The sequence below is a fragment of the Eretmochelys imbricata genome, chromosome 2 (genome assembly GCF_965152235.1).
Source record: "Eretmochelys imbricata isolate rEreImb1 chromosome 2, rEreImb1.hap1, whole genome shotgun sequence".
Classification (NCBI taxonomy): Eukaryota; Metazoa; Chordata; order Testudines; family Cheloniidae; genus Eretmochelys; species Eretmochelys imbricata.
Window position 1 is genome coordinate 210,879,361 of NC_135573.1, and position 15,797 is coordinate 210,895,157.

Below are 15,797 nucleotides of genomic sequence, written 5' to 3' on the forward strand. Positions count from 1 at the left end.
ATCCTCTGCCCAGCAGGCAATGTATACAAAAGGGGGAGGTTACAGATGTTCCTGGGGTGAATTCAGAAATGGTCAGCTCACTTCTCTCAAATTTCAGAGCTGCTGTTTTTCCAGTTTCAGTGAAACTATCAGAACAGCAGAGTGATGCTACTGACCCTATTTTTGTGTTTTTTATTCAGTTACGATTATGTATTTGCCTTTGTTTTTCCTCTGAAACCTTTTGTCAAATTCCCATTATAGTGACTTTATGATTTTTGTAAGAGTTTTTTATTATTTCCAACGTCCATGTTTCACTGCTTTATTTATTTCGACAGAGGAAAACAAACTAAAAAATAAAATCTTTCAGAACAAAATTTAAAAAAAGTTAGTAAAAGTATAGGAACACACAAACTTCATAAAAGGTTCATTTCATACAAAATGCAGACAAATGTGGAAGCGATCTAATTAAAGACCTAACTAGAGAGGTTATCTAAAAAAATACCACTTAAGCATTGTACTTTGCTCATGTATTGGAACATACATAGAGGAACTTTATCAGGCTGAGAGTAAATGATCTTTATGCAGCCTCTGGCACGCCACAAAATGCGATTTTCTATTCCGCTTGAAAAGCATATAGCTTAAAATGCGTGTTTTGCTCTTAAGCTTTCTGATCTGTGTCTTAATAGTTACACTCCAGCTCCAACAGCTAAAGGAAGTAGGATAAAAGTTAATAAGCATTTATACAAGGGAGTCTCCCACGAAAATTCTTCCCCCCCCCCACCGGATGATGGTATTGATTAGAATTAAACCCGAAATTTAAACAAGTGTGCATTAGGTCTGTAAAATGAATATCATTATAGAAGGAGACCAAAGCAATGAAGTTAATTCTTTTTTATTTGTTAAACGGAGTTCCCTCCTTCCCCCACCCCTTCCTCCTTCTGGGCTGGCCTGTCACGCCTTCTCAACAGGCTAAAATCATTCAGAGCAGCTCGCAGAGAGAAACACGACATTTATGGTAACCGTCAGTCTTCAGAGAAAGAAAGCAGTTCATTAATTTACTTCCCTCTTACTTCAAAGTATGATAATGTACGTTACCCCCTTAATCAATAGATATGATGTACGGTCAATATCCCCGCAACACTGAAACAAGTCAAAAACCCAAACAAACATCCACGCCGACTTTGCTACCCGAAGTGTACACCAGTGATGCTGTATTCACCCCCAGGGACAGCTGTATTTTTTCTGAATTTTAGGAAGCTCTGATGCATTTGATTAAAAAAACCCAATAACCCAACCCAAACATAGTAGGCCAGTCAAAACAACGCAGCTCACCGTTGCTCACAGTATTAATAACTCCTACCTTTAAACTATCAACATTTGGACGACAGAGGAGAGGAGATTAAACTGCGTATTTTCAATACACAAAGAGGAATAGCACATGAAATATTGTTTACACTGTTGTATAGCTGCTGTGTTCCTGAAACTCGGGTGACACTTTCTGAAAATATACACGCCAAATGATCTCCGCGTACCTATAACCTAGGGCAACTGGCACTGTCCTCACGCGCCTGATATATGGCTTAGCCTGGGTTGCCAAAAACGTTCGCGCAAAGCAACAGCAACGTAAAAGGAATCCGGACAGAAATCTACCTAACTGCGGGGAGACAGTCATTGTACTGAACTATTTTCCTGTTTCCCTTGAAAAGATAAACGGTCTGAAAGCAAACCGAAGTGGACTGCAATCCGAACTAGCTAGCTATAAGGGAACAAACACCCCACCCGGAAAATGGGACCTTTGGATCCACGCCAAATACCTAACAAACGAAAAAAAAGTCCACCAGAAGGCACACTCCACAACTTCTAGCCACAAAAACCCGACTACGTACACACTGCTAAAGGGAAAGGGGGGGGGGCGAGGCAGGAGAGTAACAAGATCTACAAACGACTGAAACTAGGGCCACTCACTGAACTGAAAATGCTGCAGGGAGTTTTTAGAGTCACGAAGGGGGCTGGGAAAGGGGAAGCAGAAGTGCACTCGGGTATTTGCACTGAGTATTTGGGGGCACCCTGTCTTTGGGGGCACGCTCCCTTAGATTTGCAGGCGCTCTCTGCGTCTTTCTTTTTGGAGAGCCGCTGCCGCCTGCGTTTGGTGGGGCTGATGACCTCACGCAGTAACGTCTCGGAGAGGCCCGGCGAGGCTGTAGATTGGCTGGCCGGGACTCAGCGGCACTTCAAAGCCTGAGAGGGAGCTACAATTGTGGTGGAATGGGCGGAACTGATCATTGTATTGCACACCTCTAAAAAAAACACTGCCTCTGATTTATCAATATAAAAAAGATCCTCTGAGAGGAGGGCACTTTTGTGTGATGGCAACTTCACTTCTAGGGGTGAGTCTAAGGATTTTTTCTCTTGCTGGTTTAATTAGTTTCTTTTTATTGTCGATTGGAGGGGGTTAAAATAGCCCCTGTCTTGACCAGGGCTATCAGTCTCCTCTATTGAGGTTTTTTTTTCTTAAGTACAAGTGAGTTTAGGAGAAAAGAAAGGGGGGGGGGGGAAGGGGCCAGAGTCACTTTTCAGTGTGCAGGAAAAGGTTTTTAAGGGCATTTGTAGAAGCAACCTACAGCGCTGGGGCTGTGCTGTTCCTGCATCCCCGGTGAAGTGTCCTCTCTTCTTTACATGTGACTGCTGGAGGAAAAAAAAGCACTTTTCCCGTCCGTGTGCAATTACTAGTTTGCAACAGATTGCGGTTTTCTTTTTCCCTTTAACATTTTTCAGCCCGTCGCGTCCAGCAGGTACGTTGAACTTGTATGTTTGTTTATTGGTACGTAGATAAGACTGTCTCGCAGCTTTTTGCAGCCTGGTCTTTTTCGGCCTGAGAGAAGCGAACCTGTTAGGTCCTGGGGAAAGGAGGACGAGCTGCAACGTAGCTGCCTCCGGGCTGAGGGGGTTTAGTTTTAGCATCGTGGAAATAAATAACTTTTTTTCCCCACCCCCTCTAGGTTTATCAGCGTTAAAATACCCCAGCTAGCCAGAGGCTACGTAAACCTCAACTCTCCTTAGCCAGCCCACTTCAGAGGACGCCTGGAAAAACTTTTCTCTCCCTTCTCGGGGTGGGGGTGGGGGTAGCGATGGAGCGAGCTTGGGTCAGCGGTTTGGGGAGAGGGGCAGAGACGCGATGGGAGGCGGGCGGGTTGTTTCGAGGGCAGGCTCCGAAGCTGACGCCCTTCTTGTCCCCCTCTCCGCAGGAAGAACCGAGGTTAGGCTCGACTCCTTTGGCCATGCTCGCCGCCACCTGCAATAAGATCGGCAGCCCCAGCCCGTCTCCCTCGTCCCTCTCGGACAGCGCGTCCTCCTTCGGCAAAGGCTTCCACCCCTGGAAACGCTCCTCCTCCTCCTCGGGCAGCTGCAACGCGGTGGGCTCCAGCCTGTCGGGCTTCGGGGTGGCGGGCGCTTCTCGGAACGGCTCCTCGGCGGCGGCGGCTGCAGCGGCGGCCGCGGCGGCGGCGGCCGCCCTGGTCTCGGACTCCTTCAGCTGCGGCGGCTCGCCGGGCTCCAGCGCCTTCTCGCTGACCTCCAGCAGCGCGGCCGCCGCCAGCTCGCCCTTCGCCAACGACTACTCCGTCTTCCAGGCGCCCGTGAGCTCCGGGGGCGGCGGCGGCGGCGGGGGCGGCTCGTCCCAGGAGGCGGCCGCGCACCAGCCCGTCTTCCTCTCCAAGGTGCACACGTCGGTGGACGGGCTGCAGGGCATCTACCCGCGCGTGGGCATGGCGCACCCCTACGAGTCCTGGTTCAAGCCCTCGCACCCGGGCCTGGGCGCCGGCGAGGTGGGCTCGGCCGGCGCCTCCAGCTGGTGGGACGTGGGCGCCGGCTGGATCGACGTGCAGAACCCCAACGGGGCGGCGGCGCTGCAGGGCTCCCTGCACCCGGCCGCCGGGGGGCTCCAGACCTCGCTGCACTCGCCGCTGGGCGGCTACAACTCGGATTACTCGGGCCTGGGCCACTCGGCCTTCAGCAGCGGCGCCTCCTCGCACCTGCTCAGCCCCGCCGGGCAGCACCTCATGGACGGATTTAAGCCCGTGCTGCCCGGCTCCTATCCGGACTCGGCCCCCTCGCCGCTGGCCGGCGCCGGGGGCTCCATGCTGAGCGGGGGCCCCGCCGCGCCGCTGGGGGGCTCGCCCCGCTCCTCAGCCCGCCGCTACTCCGGCCGGGCCACCTGCGACTGCCCCAACTGCCAGGAGGCGGAGCGGCTGGGGCCGGCCGGGGCCAGCCTGCGGCGCAAGGGGCTGCACAGCTGCCACATCCCGGGCTGCGGCAAGGTCTACGGCAAGACGTCGCACCTGAAGGCGCATCTGCGCTGGCACACGGGCGAGCGGCCCTTCGTCTGCAACTGGCTCTTCTGCGGCAAGCGCTTCACCCGCTCGGACGAGCTGCAGCGGCACCTGCGGACCCACACGGGCGAGAAGCGCTTCGCCTGCCCCGTCTGCAACAAGCGCTTCATGCGCAGCGACCACCTCAGCAAGCACGTGAAGACCCACAGCGGCGGCGGCGGCGGCGGGGGCGCAGGGGGCGGCGGCGGGGGCGGCTCCGGCAGCGGGGGCAAGAAGGGCAGCGACACCGACAGCGAGCACAGCGTGGCGGGCAGCCCCCCGTGCCACTCCCCGGAGCTGCTGCAGCCGCCGGAGCCCGGCCACCGGAACGGCTTGGAGTGAAGGCTGCGGCGGGGGGCGGGGGAGACGCTGGGGCTGGGCGCCCTCCCCAGCTCCCCCGCGGGAGTAACTGTGTAAAGGGGCCATGGACATGTAAGTAACGTGCACTGTTTTCATGGACACTCTCCCCAGGGCCTCCCTTCCCCGCAGCTTCAGCTCCTGTCTCGGTGCCGGGCCCCCGGGCAGCCCCCTCCGAGCGCGCCTCGCTCGCACGTGGGTTAAGGGGAACGTGGGGCCGGACAAGAAAAGCCCTAGGGGAAAATCGGCCAAGGAGGAGGCAGAGCGGGACAAACTAGCGTGAGATGGGGGCCAGCGTAGTGTGTCTTATTGAGAAAGTTGGGGGCCGAAAGCGCCCGGTGCTGCCACTTGAAGCACTTGGGTGCAAATGGGATTGGAGACTTTTCTTTCCAAAAAAAAAAAAAAACCAACAACAACGAAAAAACATCTAAATAAAATAAAACCCTTCCGTGTTTATTTAAAAATCACGTGCTCTGCAGCTGTTAAATGCCTAACGTAATCGCCATTTCACAGGTCAAGAGCTTTTTACGCGTATAAATAATCATTTTAAAAAACCAACCTACCCCAACCATCAAAGAGGTACGCCTGGGAGCAATTCAAAGTTGCCGAAGAAGAGGCACATCTTGCGGGCTTGTTTGCTGGCGATGGAGGGAATGATTTGGGAGTGTTATAACTATAATTTCAAAGTTTTTTTAGAAACACATTTTGCAATTGTTGTTTTTGAAACACAGCGCTAATATTGAATTTAAAACGATCCCGAGCTAATCATTTATTTTTAAAAAGCACTGCTTTCCAGTGAGACCAGCGTGACTGTGTTTGTCCTTTTGAAAAATAGATTTCAACCCCACTTTCCAAATTTAATCTCGTTTGCTAGTCCACCCGTCCATTTGTATAGTCCCGTTTCTGTACATTCACACGGTACACCGAAAATAATTAGGATTAAATTTATTTTTTGGTAATTAAATTCAAATCCAGTGAAGAAGCATCCTTGGTTTCAAGCGAAGCTGTAGATCGAATGCCAAAAAGAGGATGATGGGAAGAAATAGGAAAATAAAATATTCGTAAAATACATCTGAATCTAATGGTTTGTACAACTGGAGAAATCGTTCTAGATTAGCTAACAATTAAATATAACTCCACCAGTGTATCGGTGTGAGCTGCAGTTGTTCAGGAGACGATTTTGTATAGTATTTTTCTTGTACATTACTTCTAGTAAATATTTGAAAATATATTGAAGTACACTTGAGCTTTTTTTTTCTTTTGTCACGAAAAAATATTAAGCGTTATTGTTGCAGTCCTAGTTAACTGCCTTTTTTTTCCTGGACTTGTTTCTTGAAGTGTATCCTCAGATCGCACTTCAGGATATAGTTTTTGCTTGAATATTAATTTAGATAGGCATAAACCTGTAAGCAAACAATATTTGATAAATGTTGAATGACATTTAATTTAATGGAGCATGTACTTATTTGCATTTGCTGGCAGTTCAGGTATAGTTAAAGTGAGAGTTCTCCTATATTTCATAAAGTGGGTTTGCCAAAACCCATGTATTAAATAAACTGTCCAAGTGAAACTGAACTAATGTTGGCCTATGTGTATTTCCTGAAAATAATATTGATAAATGTTAATAAACACTCCTGACACTACATTAGCTGTTTGCAAATGCTGCAAACTATTTGTCTCATTGTAATGTTGAAATAATTTGGATATTTCACATTGAAATGGAAAGCCTTTCGCTGGAACATTTTAGATTTGCATTTTAAATGCATGAAATATGTAATTGATTTTTATCTGTAATATTTTAAATGGTATTAATAAACTCCAGATAAAACATTCCATTAGGTCAGTTAATTGTTTTTTTTTAATCCAGTCACTGTAGGTGGTTCTTTATTTACCTGAAACTCCTACAGTCTGAATAATTCTCTATATTTTAATGTCAACAAGGGAATACAAGGAATCAAATCTAATTTTAAACTATAGTATCTAATGCAAACCATACTTGAGACATTAAAATGGATAATTAGTCAGTCTATACGAAAACTACAGCAATAGCTGAAATTAAAGAAAATGTATTAGCATCTACTATGTGCTGATCCTGTGAAAGCATTGTGTATGAATTAACTGGGTTGCATATACTTCTTTAATTTTTTTCCTCCCCTTTAGGTCCGATTGATTGTAAATGGTCAATTTATATTAAAAAGACAATTATTTCTTAAAAATCTAAAGTAATGAAATGTTCTGGGGATGTTTTTTAGATAGCACAGGACCACCACCTCTACCCACAAAAAGTTAATGAACATGATGAACCCCAACTTTGTATAGCCATGGTGGCGGGGGGGGGAGACTTAACAAACCATTGTGTATGAAGAATTATTCTATCCTGACTAAGGGACCTTTTTCTATTGGGCCCAGAATCTGTTAATTTCAAGGACTGTAGTTTATTAACAAGAAGCTCATAAAGCTTAGGAGGACTAAAACTGTTGCTATATCAGTTGGCTATTGTCCACAGATGTCAGTGAACATCACTGTGAGGGTTTCCTAGAACTGAATATCTCTTACTGATATTATGGGAATGAGTACAATTTTTAATTTTTGGTGAAAAGTCCTAGCCAACTCTTCTTGCCTTAGAACTTTTTTCTCTTTGAAAACCTAACCTATTCTATTAAATATAGAACTTGCATTCTGCCAGATTATTGAATCCCTGCAAAATTCAGTAACAAAAGAAATATGTACACAGAACTGAGATTTCCACAATTGCACTCTGTGCTTGCATGTGAAATATATAACTGTCTATAGCATCTCCTAGCAATTGTAAAGGAGTGATGCACCCAGGAACTTGATCCTATAAAGTTATGGACATTTAAAATAAACTGGAAACAGGAATTATGCTAAATAAAGCTAAATTTCTCAGCAGCCTTATTACAAATGTTGCTGTTTGAGGCCTGCAAAGTTTTCCATTGAAACAAAGCAACAGTTCGCTGTGCCTCTTTTTTAATGATGTTTAAATGGGATTAATGTATTTAAACATAGCTCTATTTACATCTATATGCAAAATGTAGTGGTTTGGTTTCAAGGAAATGAGAATAATCTAAAAGGAAAGTTTAAATGTTAAAGGTAAGAGGAATGCTTCTTCTGGTAACTCATAATAATGCTCCTTCAGTCTGTCACTTAAAAGAGAAGGAGGCTAACATGACAATAAATAGAAGACTTCTGCTAAATTTATGGAGCTAGCTTTCTGGAATTGGGGCAGGTTTACAACAGGATCTACAAATGACAAAACTCTTCCTCCTCCCTCAAAGGTGTGTGAGCTTACTGGTCCTTTAATGCTTGATGGTTGTATACCAGTAGACATTTTTTTTCCTTTAACTTCTTCGGGAGCAAAATTCCAGTCTCTTTCCCCTTTGTAGCTTGATTTATTTTTACTAAACCCATCTAGTTAAGGGCATTGAGTTGTTTGATACCAACTGCAAATTATCCTGCGTTTAAACCAAGTGTTGTGTAGACCAAGGTAGAATTAAACTAGTTGCTGACCTTCAGGTCAAACCGGTGTCCATCAACCCACCTTCCAAGCGCCTTAGAATTATTGCGGCCATTCTCCTTTGCTCTTTGACCTTTTAAATCTTTTTTCCACAAGCTTGTAGCAATGTCTATCAAATTTCGTGTCCTACTTTTTCCTTTAATTCCAGCTTTTCATTTTTGCAGTTTACACTTTTCAGTAGGGTAGAGAGAGGAGGTGCCTGCAGTTGAGTTGGTTAAAAATACTATGGATTTTTGACTCTGCTTAAATGCACCCTCCCTCCATCCCCCATCAGCCTAATATATAAAGATACTAAATAAATACAATGTTTCTGGCCTTTTCCCCCTGACAATGTAAAAAGGAAAATGAATGCTAAACACTTCATGCTATGCGGATCCACGGTACACGCGTTTTCATAGCCTTCAAGAAGTCAGTACTGTAAGAATGTAGGAAGGCTTCGAATTTAACAAATAATTCACTCGATTTAAATGTATATTATATAGGGGTGTGTGTGTAGATAGGTAGATGCGCGCTTGCCTAAAACTGGCAAACTTCAGTTGTGTTTGGTGAAGCCACTTCTAATTTGGCATTGAGAAGAAATGGCAAGGAAAACGTGTGAACGTATTAATAGCGTGGTGGCATAAGGTTTAGTGCCTCCAGAGCTTAATCAGATCTGATGAAAGGGTGAAACATTTTCACTCTAATTCAAAGTAGCTTGGTGTTTCCTAACATACCGAAGAGAGCTGCATAATCAGCTAGTTTCATTATACTCTACTTTATTATATTAAAGGGACTCTTTAAGAATCAGAGCTTGATTTTTCCCCAACCCCCAACCTCCCTGAGGAAAAACTGATTGTGAAATATGTACTTTAAATCTTAGACTGATTACTTTTAACTTTACTACTATCGTCTGTTTCTTTCTTTTCTTTCGTTTTCTCAGGCTTTCTGGTTAATTTGCTTGGAACCTTTCAGAGAAGCTGTTTGTTATGCATCAGGAAAGTGTGTACTGGGAGAAACCACTTCAGTTAGCATTTCTGAGTTTCTAGACCTGTGGCTTTTAAATGCTGTTTGGAACTGTACCCTTTGCTACTTTTTAAAGTTTCTTTTAATTCCTTATTACGGATTCCGGTAAGTGCCGTTTAAAAAAACAACAGGGAGCTAAATTTTGGTTTAAACGGAGTTACTCCGTATTTACACCTAGGTTACTGGAAGCGGAATCTGACCATTCATAGCTCAGCAAGAGGCATAATTATGTTATATACTATGTGCTTTGAAAGGGTCTTTAATGGCCCCAGCCATAGAGGAGCAACTTTGTTTTTCGCCTTTATGGAATTTCGTTTTTAGCAGGCGCAGTACTTATCTTCCACGAGACTCTCTTAAACTAGAGGACAGGAAACTGCTCCATGCCAGGCGTGTGTGTCTATTCGCGTGTGTGCGCCCCATCTCCTCTGGAGGGCAAAGGTCACAAGTCCCTGCTCCCAGGTCGCTGATTCAGCCCAAGCTGGGACCAAACGCCCGTTTTGGGGTGAGGACCGGTAGGGAGCAGAGGAATGTCCAAAATCATGACACTGTCCAGTAGTTGTCTCAACATTTCAACGACTTCTCCCTTACCTGGCCATGGAGCCTTCTCCCCTTCTCAGGACACGTGCTAGAAGCCAACTCTTACTTATTTCGAGCAGCGGATCTGAGCTTACATTTAAATATGTTTGGAGCTATCCCTTGTCGCTTCTTTCCGTTGCTCCTTTTGGCCAGCCCCACCTTGATACAGGTATAATGAATGCACGTGGCCATGAGCGCTGACAAAGCGCAGCTTCTCCGATCGGAGTAACATCCCCTGGGCTTTCAGCACGTTTCAAACATTTCACGCCAGGGTTTGTCCTGCGCGTTTGAATCCAGCATGGGGTGGACTCGGGAGGAGGCGAAAGCGGTCACATAGCGACCTGAGGGGGGCTCACCTCTTCTGCGTCCCTGCCTGCCGCGTCCCACGGAGCAGCAGCAGCATGGCAGGACTTGGTGGTTTTGGGTCCTCTCCTCCTCCCTTCAGCTCCGAGCCTTGCTTTGCGCGCCACACAAGCCCCCTCCACCCCAGGCTGGACAGGCCGCCTGCCTTCCCCTGAGCAGGCTCAGAGCGCCACCCTGCGCTTTCCCCCTGCCGGGACTACAGGGCACTCAAGGGTGGGGGCTTTCCAGACGGGATTTCTCCTCGTCCGGCCCCGCTCCGCGCCGCGGGGGAGCCAGGCGCTGGACAGGAGGGCCAGAGAAAGCGGCCAGGCATTTGTGGACTTTATGCCCTGAACTTTTCTGTTGATTATTTTTTCATCAGCTCCAGCTAGGCTGTGGCGGGGGGAAACCCGGGGGGGGGGGGAACGACACTGTCAGTCCTGGCTCACACTCGGATGAGTAGGGACGGTGGGTCCGGGTAAATCTGGGCGCTGCCTTGCTCGGGGGCGGCCCTGACTGAGGGGCCGTGGGTGAACGCCGGGCCGCACTGGAGTCAATTTCAGCGCCAGCGGAGGGGCTGGCTCGGCCAGTAGCTGCCCCATTCCGCAAGGCAGAGGCGGATTGTGTCCAAGCGCTGTCCGCCTTCGTCCTTTACAAGGGTCCGGAGCAGTATCGGCTAGTGGGGCTGCCCCCCCTCCCAGCATCACTGGCCCGCGCCCTGCGCCCAGGCTCCCACCCCGCCCCACTTTGGCGTCTGCTCCTAGCTGCAGGGCCCGGCCCTTTCCCCCCCTAGTGAGCCGCTTGCTGGCTCTGCTGGGGTTTCTCCGACAGCCGCGTTGCGTCCTGCCGTCGCTTCGCCCCCCATTTCTCCCCTGGCTGGGGCGGGGGCTTCGCCTCTTCTTGCAGGCCTGGCTTCAGAGGGGCTTGGCTTCGCGCGGCTTTAACGCCTTCCCGTCAACAATTGCTGGGCGGCGGTGCACGACCCAGGCCTGAAGGTGGCTCCCCTACGCTGCCCACCGAAATACCGTGAAAAACCCATCGACTCGGGTTTTGGAGCAGAGACTCCCCTACAATCAGAACGGGGCCCTCTGTGATTGGTGCAGTGAGCCAGTAGCGGTGGCCAGGTGCACGGCCTTGCCTGTACCTGCTGCACCGGTCTGAGTGATCACCTCTAGTCCCATAGCCCTCTCCAGCGCTGGACGGGCTCGCTTTGCTAGGAAAATGAGGGGTCTCTCGCAGGTTCTTAGTCATCCGGAGCCAGCTAGTGCTCAAGAAGCAACAGGGCTTCGTTAGGCGGCCTGTACCTTTACAAAGCGGATTCCCGCTTGCAGGGTTGCTGTAGCCGTGTTGGTCCCAGGCTATTAGAGAGGCAAGGTGGATGAGGTAACACCTTGTATTGGAGCAACTTCTGGGGGTGAAATGGACAAGCTTTACAGCCACACTCTGCTTCATCTGTTCTGCTCCACTTTCTGGTGGCATTTTTTTAGGTTGTAATTCGCGGACCCCCACATTTCAAGCACAAGGCCACACAGTGTTTTGTCGTGGAAATAATCTGATTAGAGACGTGCCTTGATATACGTGTATTTATATACATACAACTATATGTATCGACACGCTGCCCTTCAGCGTTTCATATGATTCTCTCGTGCTGTAGCGTCTCTTTAAGCAAGCGAATCACTAACTCACCCGAGTTAAAGCCACACGCAGAATTGGGCTGAACTACAGGAAATCAAAGCCACGCAGAAGTTAGACTGCCCTTTCCGAAGTCGCGCCATTGTGCCTAGGCAGAGTCAGCGCCTTGCAGCATTAAGCACACGGGGGTGAGTTGAAATTGAATTTCTTTCTCTGCTGACACCTTCTAATGGGCCTCGGAAGGTGCATAATTATGCGGTGTAACACTTCACGGGTTGTTGGAGTGGGAATTCCCACGGCGCTGCCACCACCGACCAGAATCCCCCTGCTACACTCGGTGCTAAATGAGGCTTCACAAGGAGCAGCCACAAGTGGCTTTCAACTCTCTCTTTTACTGGAGATCATAGCCAAGTCCCTCCCTTCCCTTTAGGAAGTCGTCTTTACCCCTCCGCTCGACTACGGTTTATTAGCGACTTTTTTTTTTTTTGGTTGTTGTTAAAAACACCTTCGCCCGTTATCCTCATTAGAGGTTTTAATTGTTAAGCGCTAGCCGGAGCCGCGGTTTAAACATCAATTCTCCACAGAGGAGCCCATGCTCGCAGCCTAGCTGCACTGACCTGTTTGCCAGAGAGATTCAGCCTCAGGGAAACAACCCACCCGTAGGTTTGCCTTAAAAATCGGATCCCAGAATTGATGTTCCCTTAAGTATAAACAGTCACTCCTTGCAATCTGGTCGGTGAAGCGCCGGGATTGCTGGGAGGGTAGGAAGCGATCAGCTAACAGTATTTCTTTGGCGATGTTAGCCTCTCGGTTGATTATTCTTTCTGTGCAAGACGGAGAGGGGTGAAGGAAGAAGAGCGGGTCTGCAGGTGCTTTCGCTTAACGCCAAGAAAAGGAACACATTATTTTGTCACACATCAAAGCCCCATCAAAATAGGAGACTCCTGCAAACCGTGGCGGCACCAACGCCGTATTTTGAAAAATTGCTCTTATTTATTTTTTACAGATCTCTTTCAAAACTGGGCAGGGGAGAATTGACAGTGTAGTATGCGCTTTGGGATCTGCTAGTAGCAATTTAAGCACTTACTTTTAGCACTACACCATACCATTTTCAAAACTGCACTTGGGAGATTTAAATCCCAGAGGAATGCTTCCAACTACTGTGCAGTTTGTTTTTAAACAAATTCTTTTGACACTAGTCAGGAAGATTCTTTTCTCCAGCTAGCGATGGGTGTGCTATTTTTGCTGCCTTGAATTTTTCCACACGTAATTCAGCTCACTATCCCCGTGGTTTTGTAAGAAAGCTTTCTTACTTGAATCCAGGAGCAGAAGGCGTTATTAAATTCTTACAAGTCTTTTAGCAACTGCTTTGAAAGGGACTAAACAATGACACAATCAACATTACATTGATTTCACCCAAGACTCTAACAATGCTACCGGCTAGTCATGTTTACATTGAATGGGAAATTGAATCTCTCATAGACGGATGGTGCAGCCCAGAATTTCCACAGATAACAATTGTCACTGTTGATGGAACAAGGCCTGCAGGGTTAGGCCCACAGTGAAGAAGTAATGACCAGCAAAGAAACTGTCTTCAGACTGCAATTGGACCTACTTATACTGAACCGAAAGGAGTTAGGCTGCCTAATTTAGTGCCTTCTGTTACACATAACCCAGGATCAAATTTTGAACTATGTTAAGGAAGAAGCTTTGGTGCCTGCATGTGCCCACCCATACTCCATTACATGACCTATTCCCTCCCCTTTATGTTCTCCCTACGCCTCTAAGAGCCTCTGAGCTGTCACTCTCATTGCAACCAGTACTAGTAGTGTAGTAAGTGAATATTTTTAATAATGCTGAAACCAGATTATCTAACCATCTATTTTTAACCAATCCTCCCTTGTCAGAAATTAATTATAATTGCCATATCATTGCAGTAGCATCTCCTCTGAGACAGTTAAACACACCCCACCTTTTGCCTGTATAACTTATTAGCAGGATAATCTCTCTCCTCTCCTCCCTCATTTTTAATACATATACCATGACATTGTTGGAATATATACAGGCGCATTTTATTGATTTTCTTCTATTTAGTTGGACAGTTAAAGAGGGATTTCTCTTTTAGGATAGGAAGAGTACTAGTACATGAGACACTACTATCTATTTGGTAGATATGCTTACTTTGTTTTGATAATAGATTTATTTTTTCCCATCACTTGGAGTCTGGTCTTGCACCTCTTAAAGTGTTTACATATATTGGCAGGGTCTGAGTTTGTGTGGCTAACTCCCTTCCATTGAGAGGACGGAAGCTTCGTAATGAAAACACTTTCCAAATACATTTTTAAAAAATTAACTAGACTTCTATAATGTTGAAGGCAATTGATTATTTATGATCACCAGTACAACTATCTTCTAGACCCTGTGCAAACACAGATTTTTTTTCTTTAGGACTCCAGAGCAATGCATGGCTGGAGGGGTCAGTATCACCCAAGCTTTTCGCTGCTTGCTCTGCACCCGTGGTTCTCAATCTTTCCAGACTACTGCACCCCTTTCAGGAGTCTGAGTTGTCTTGTGTATCCCCAGACTACACCTCTCAAAAACTACTTGCTTACAAAACCAGACATAAAAAATACAGAAGTGTCACAGCACACTATTACTGAAAAATTGCTGACTTTCTAATTTTTACCATATCAATATAAAATAAATGACTGGAATATAAATATTGTACTTACATTTCACTGTATAGTATATAGAGCAGTATAAATAAGTCATTGTATGACATTTTAGTTTCCACTGACTTCACTAGTGCTTTTTATGTATCCTGTTGTAAAATCAGGCAAATATATAGAGTTGATGTACCCCCTGGAAGACCTCTGTGTAGCCCCTGGGGTACATGTACTCCTGGTTGAGAACCACCACTCTACACATCTGAAGTGCCTTTTGAACTGCATTCTTTGGAAAGCAGCCAATATGACCTTTGGCCACCAATAGGAGCAACTCAGTGATATGACAGGTCCAATGCACCAAGTACAGGATTGAGAGCAAGGAACTCCTATATTCTAATCCCCGCCTCTGACATTGTGTCTCTAATACACTACCCGTTTAAATGAACAACCGCTCAGCCATCTGCAAAATGAGGTTAATATTTAGCTACCAACTTCAGTTACATAGAAGTGGCTAGTAAGTGTTTGCAAAGTGCTCTCTAATAACAGTCAAGAATCTGCCAGAATGTGCAGTAGACCTTTGCCAAACAGAAGTACAAAAGCCATGAGAGTATTTCTAAAAATGGACCTTGCAAAACTTTTTTCAGATGTGGCCACTATAAACGGATCCCAGTACAAGCCGCTTGCCCACTCTCCCCCCCACAGTGTTACCCCAAGTATCCTGAAGCTACCCTAAACTCAATCCATAGGGCAACAGTCAGTTATGAAATGTTGTCTGGAGTAACTTGGAGAGGCTATGTTATCTGTTAGGCATAACACCCGTCCAAAAAAGGCAAACAGTGAAGGTACAGATTTTTCTACTGCCTCTTTCAATGAGATTTTTAACAAAAGTTGAAAGCAAAAGAGTAAAATGTAGGTTTACGTCAGAACGGACATCTTTCTGTTTCCTAGTGGTATTTCATTTTGATTTCATTATTTGACAGGTAAAAAGACTAGTTTGTAAGGTAACTGTTGGCTTTCCACCAAATGATAATGGGAGAGTTAAGAGGAGGTTTTAAAAAGGGAAATCTGGAAAATATGCAGAAGTCGGCACGTCACTTGGTGGCCAGCGAGAGTACTGCTTATGAAACAGAGTGATTGTCAGTGGTGTAATGTTTGGTGACTTTCTTCTACTGCTTTTAAAGGCTTTACGTCACACTGTGTATACTTTATGCTATATAGTTTCTGCAGAGAAAACTGTGTGTGTGAAAGAATGCTTATACCAAAAGCAATATTACAAATACCTTCTCATTAGTTTATCATGTTTGTACACATACAGGAAGGACCGGAGTGTAATACTGGTAA

General features: G+C 46.4%; 1 protein-coding gene across 1 annotated transcript; it reads left to right on the forward strand.

Moving 5' to 3' along the window:
- Positions 1-2,345: 2,345 nt before the first annotated feature.
- SP8 (Sp8 transcription factor) lies at positions 2,346-4,688 on the forward strand. The gene is made up of 2 exons (XM_077809350.1): positions 2,346-2,366; positions 3,225-4,688. The coding sequence occupies exons 1-2, from the start codon at positions 2,346-2,348 to the stop codon at positions 4,686-4,688; spliced, it is 1,485 nt and encodes a 494-aa protein (XP_077665476.1).
- Positions 4,689-15,797: the final 11,109 nt, after the last annotated feature.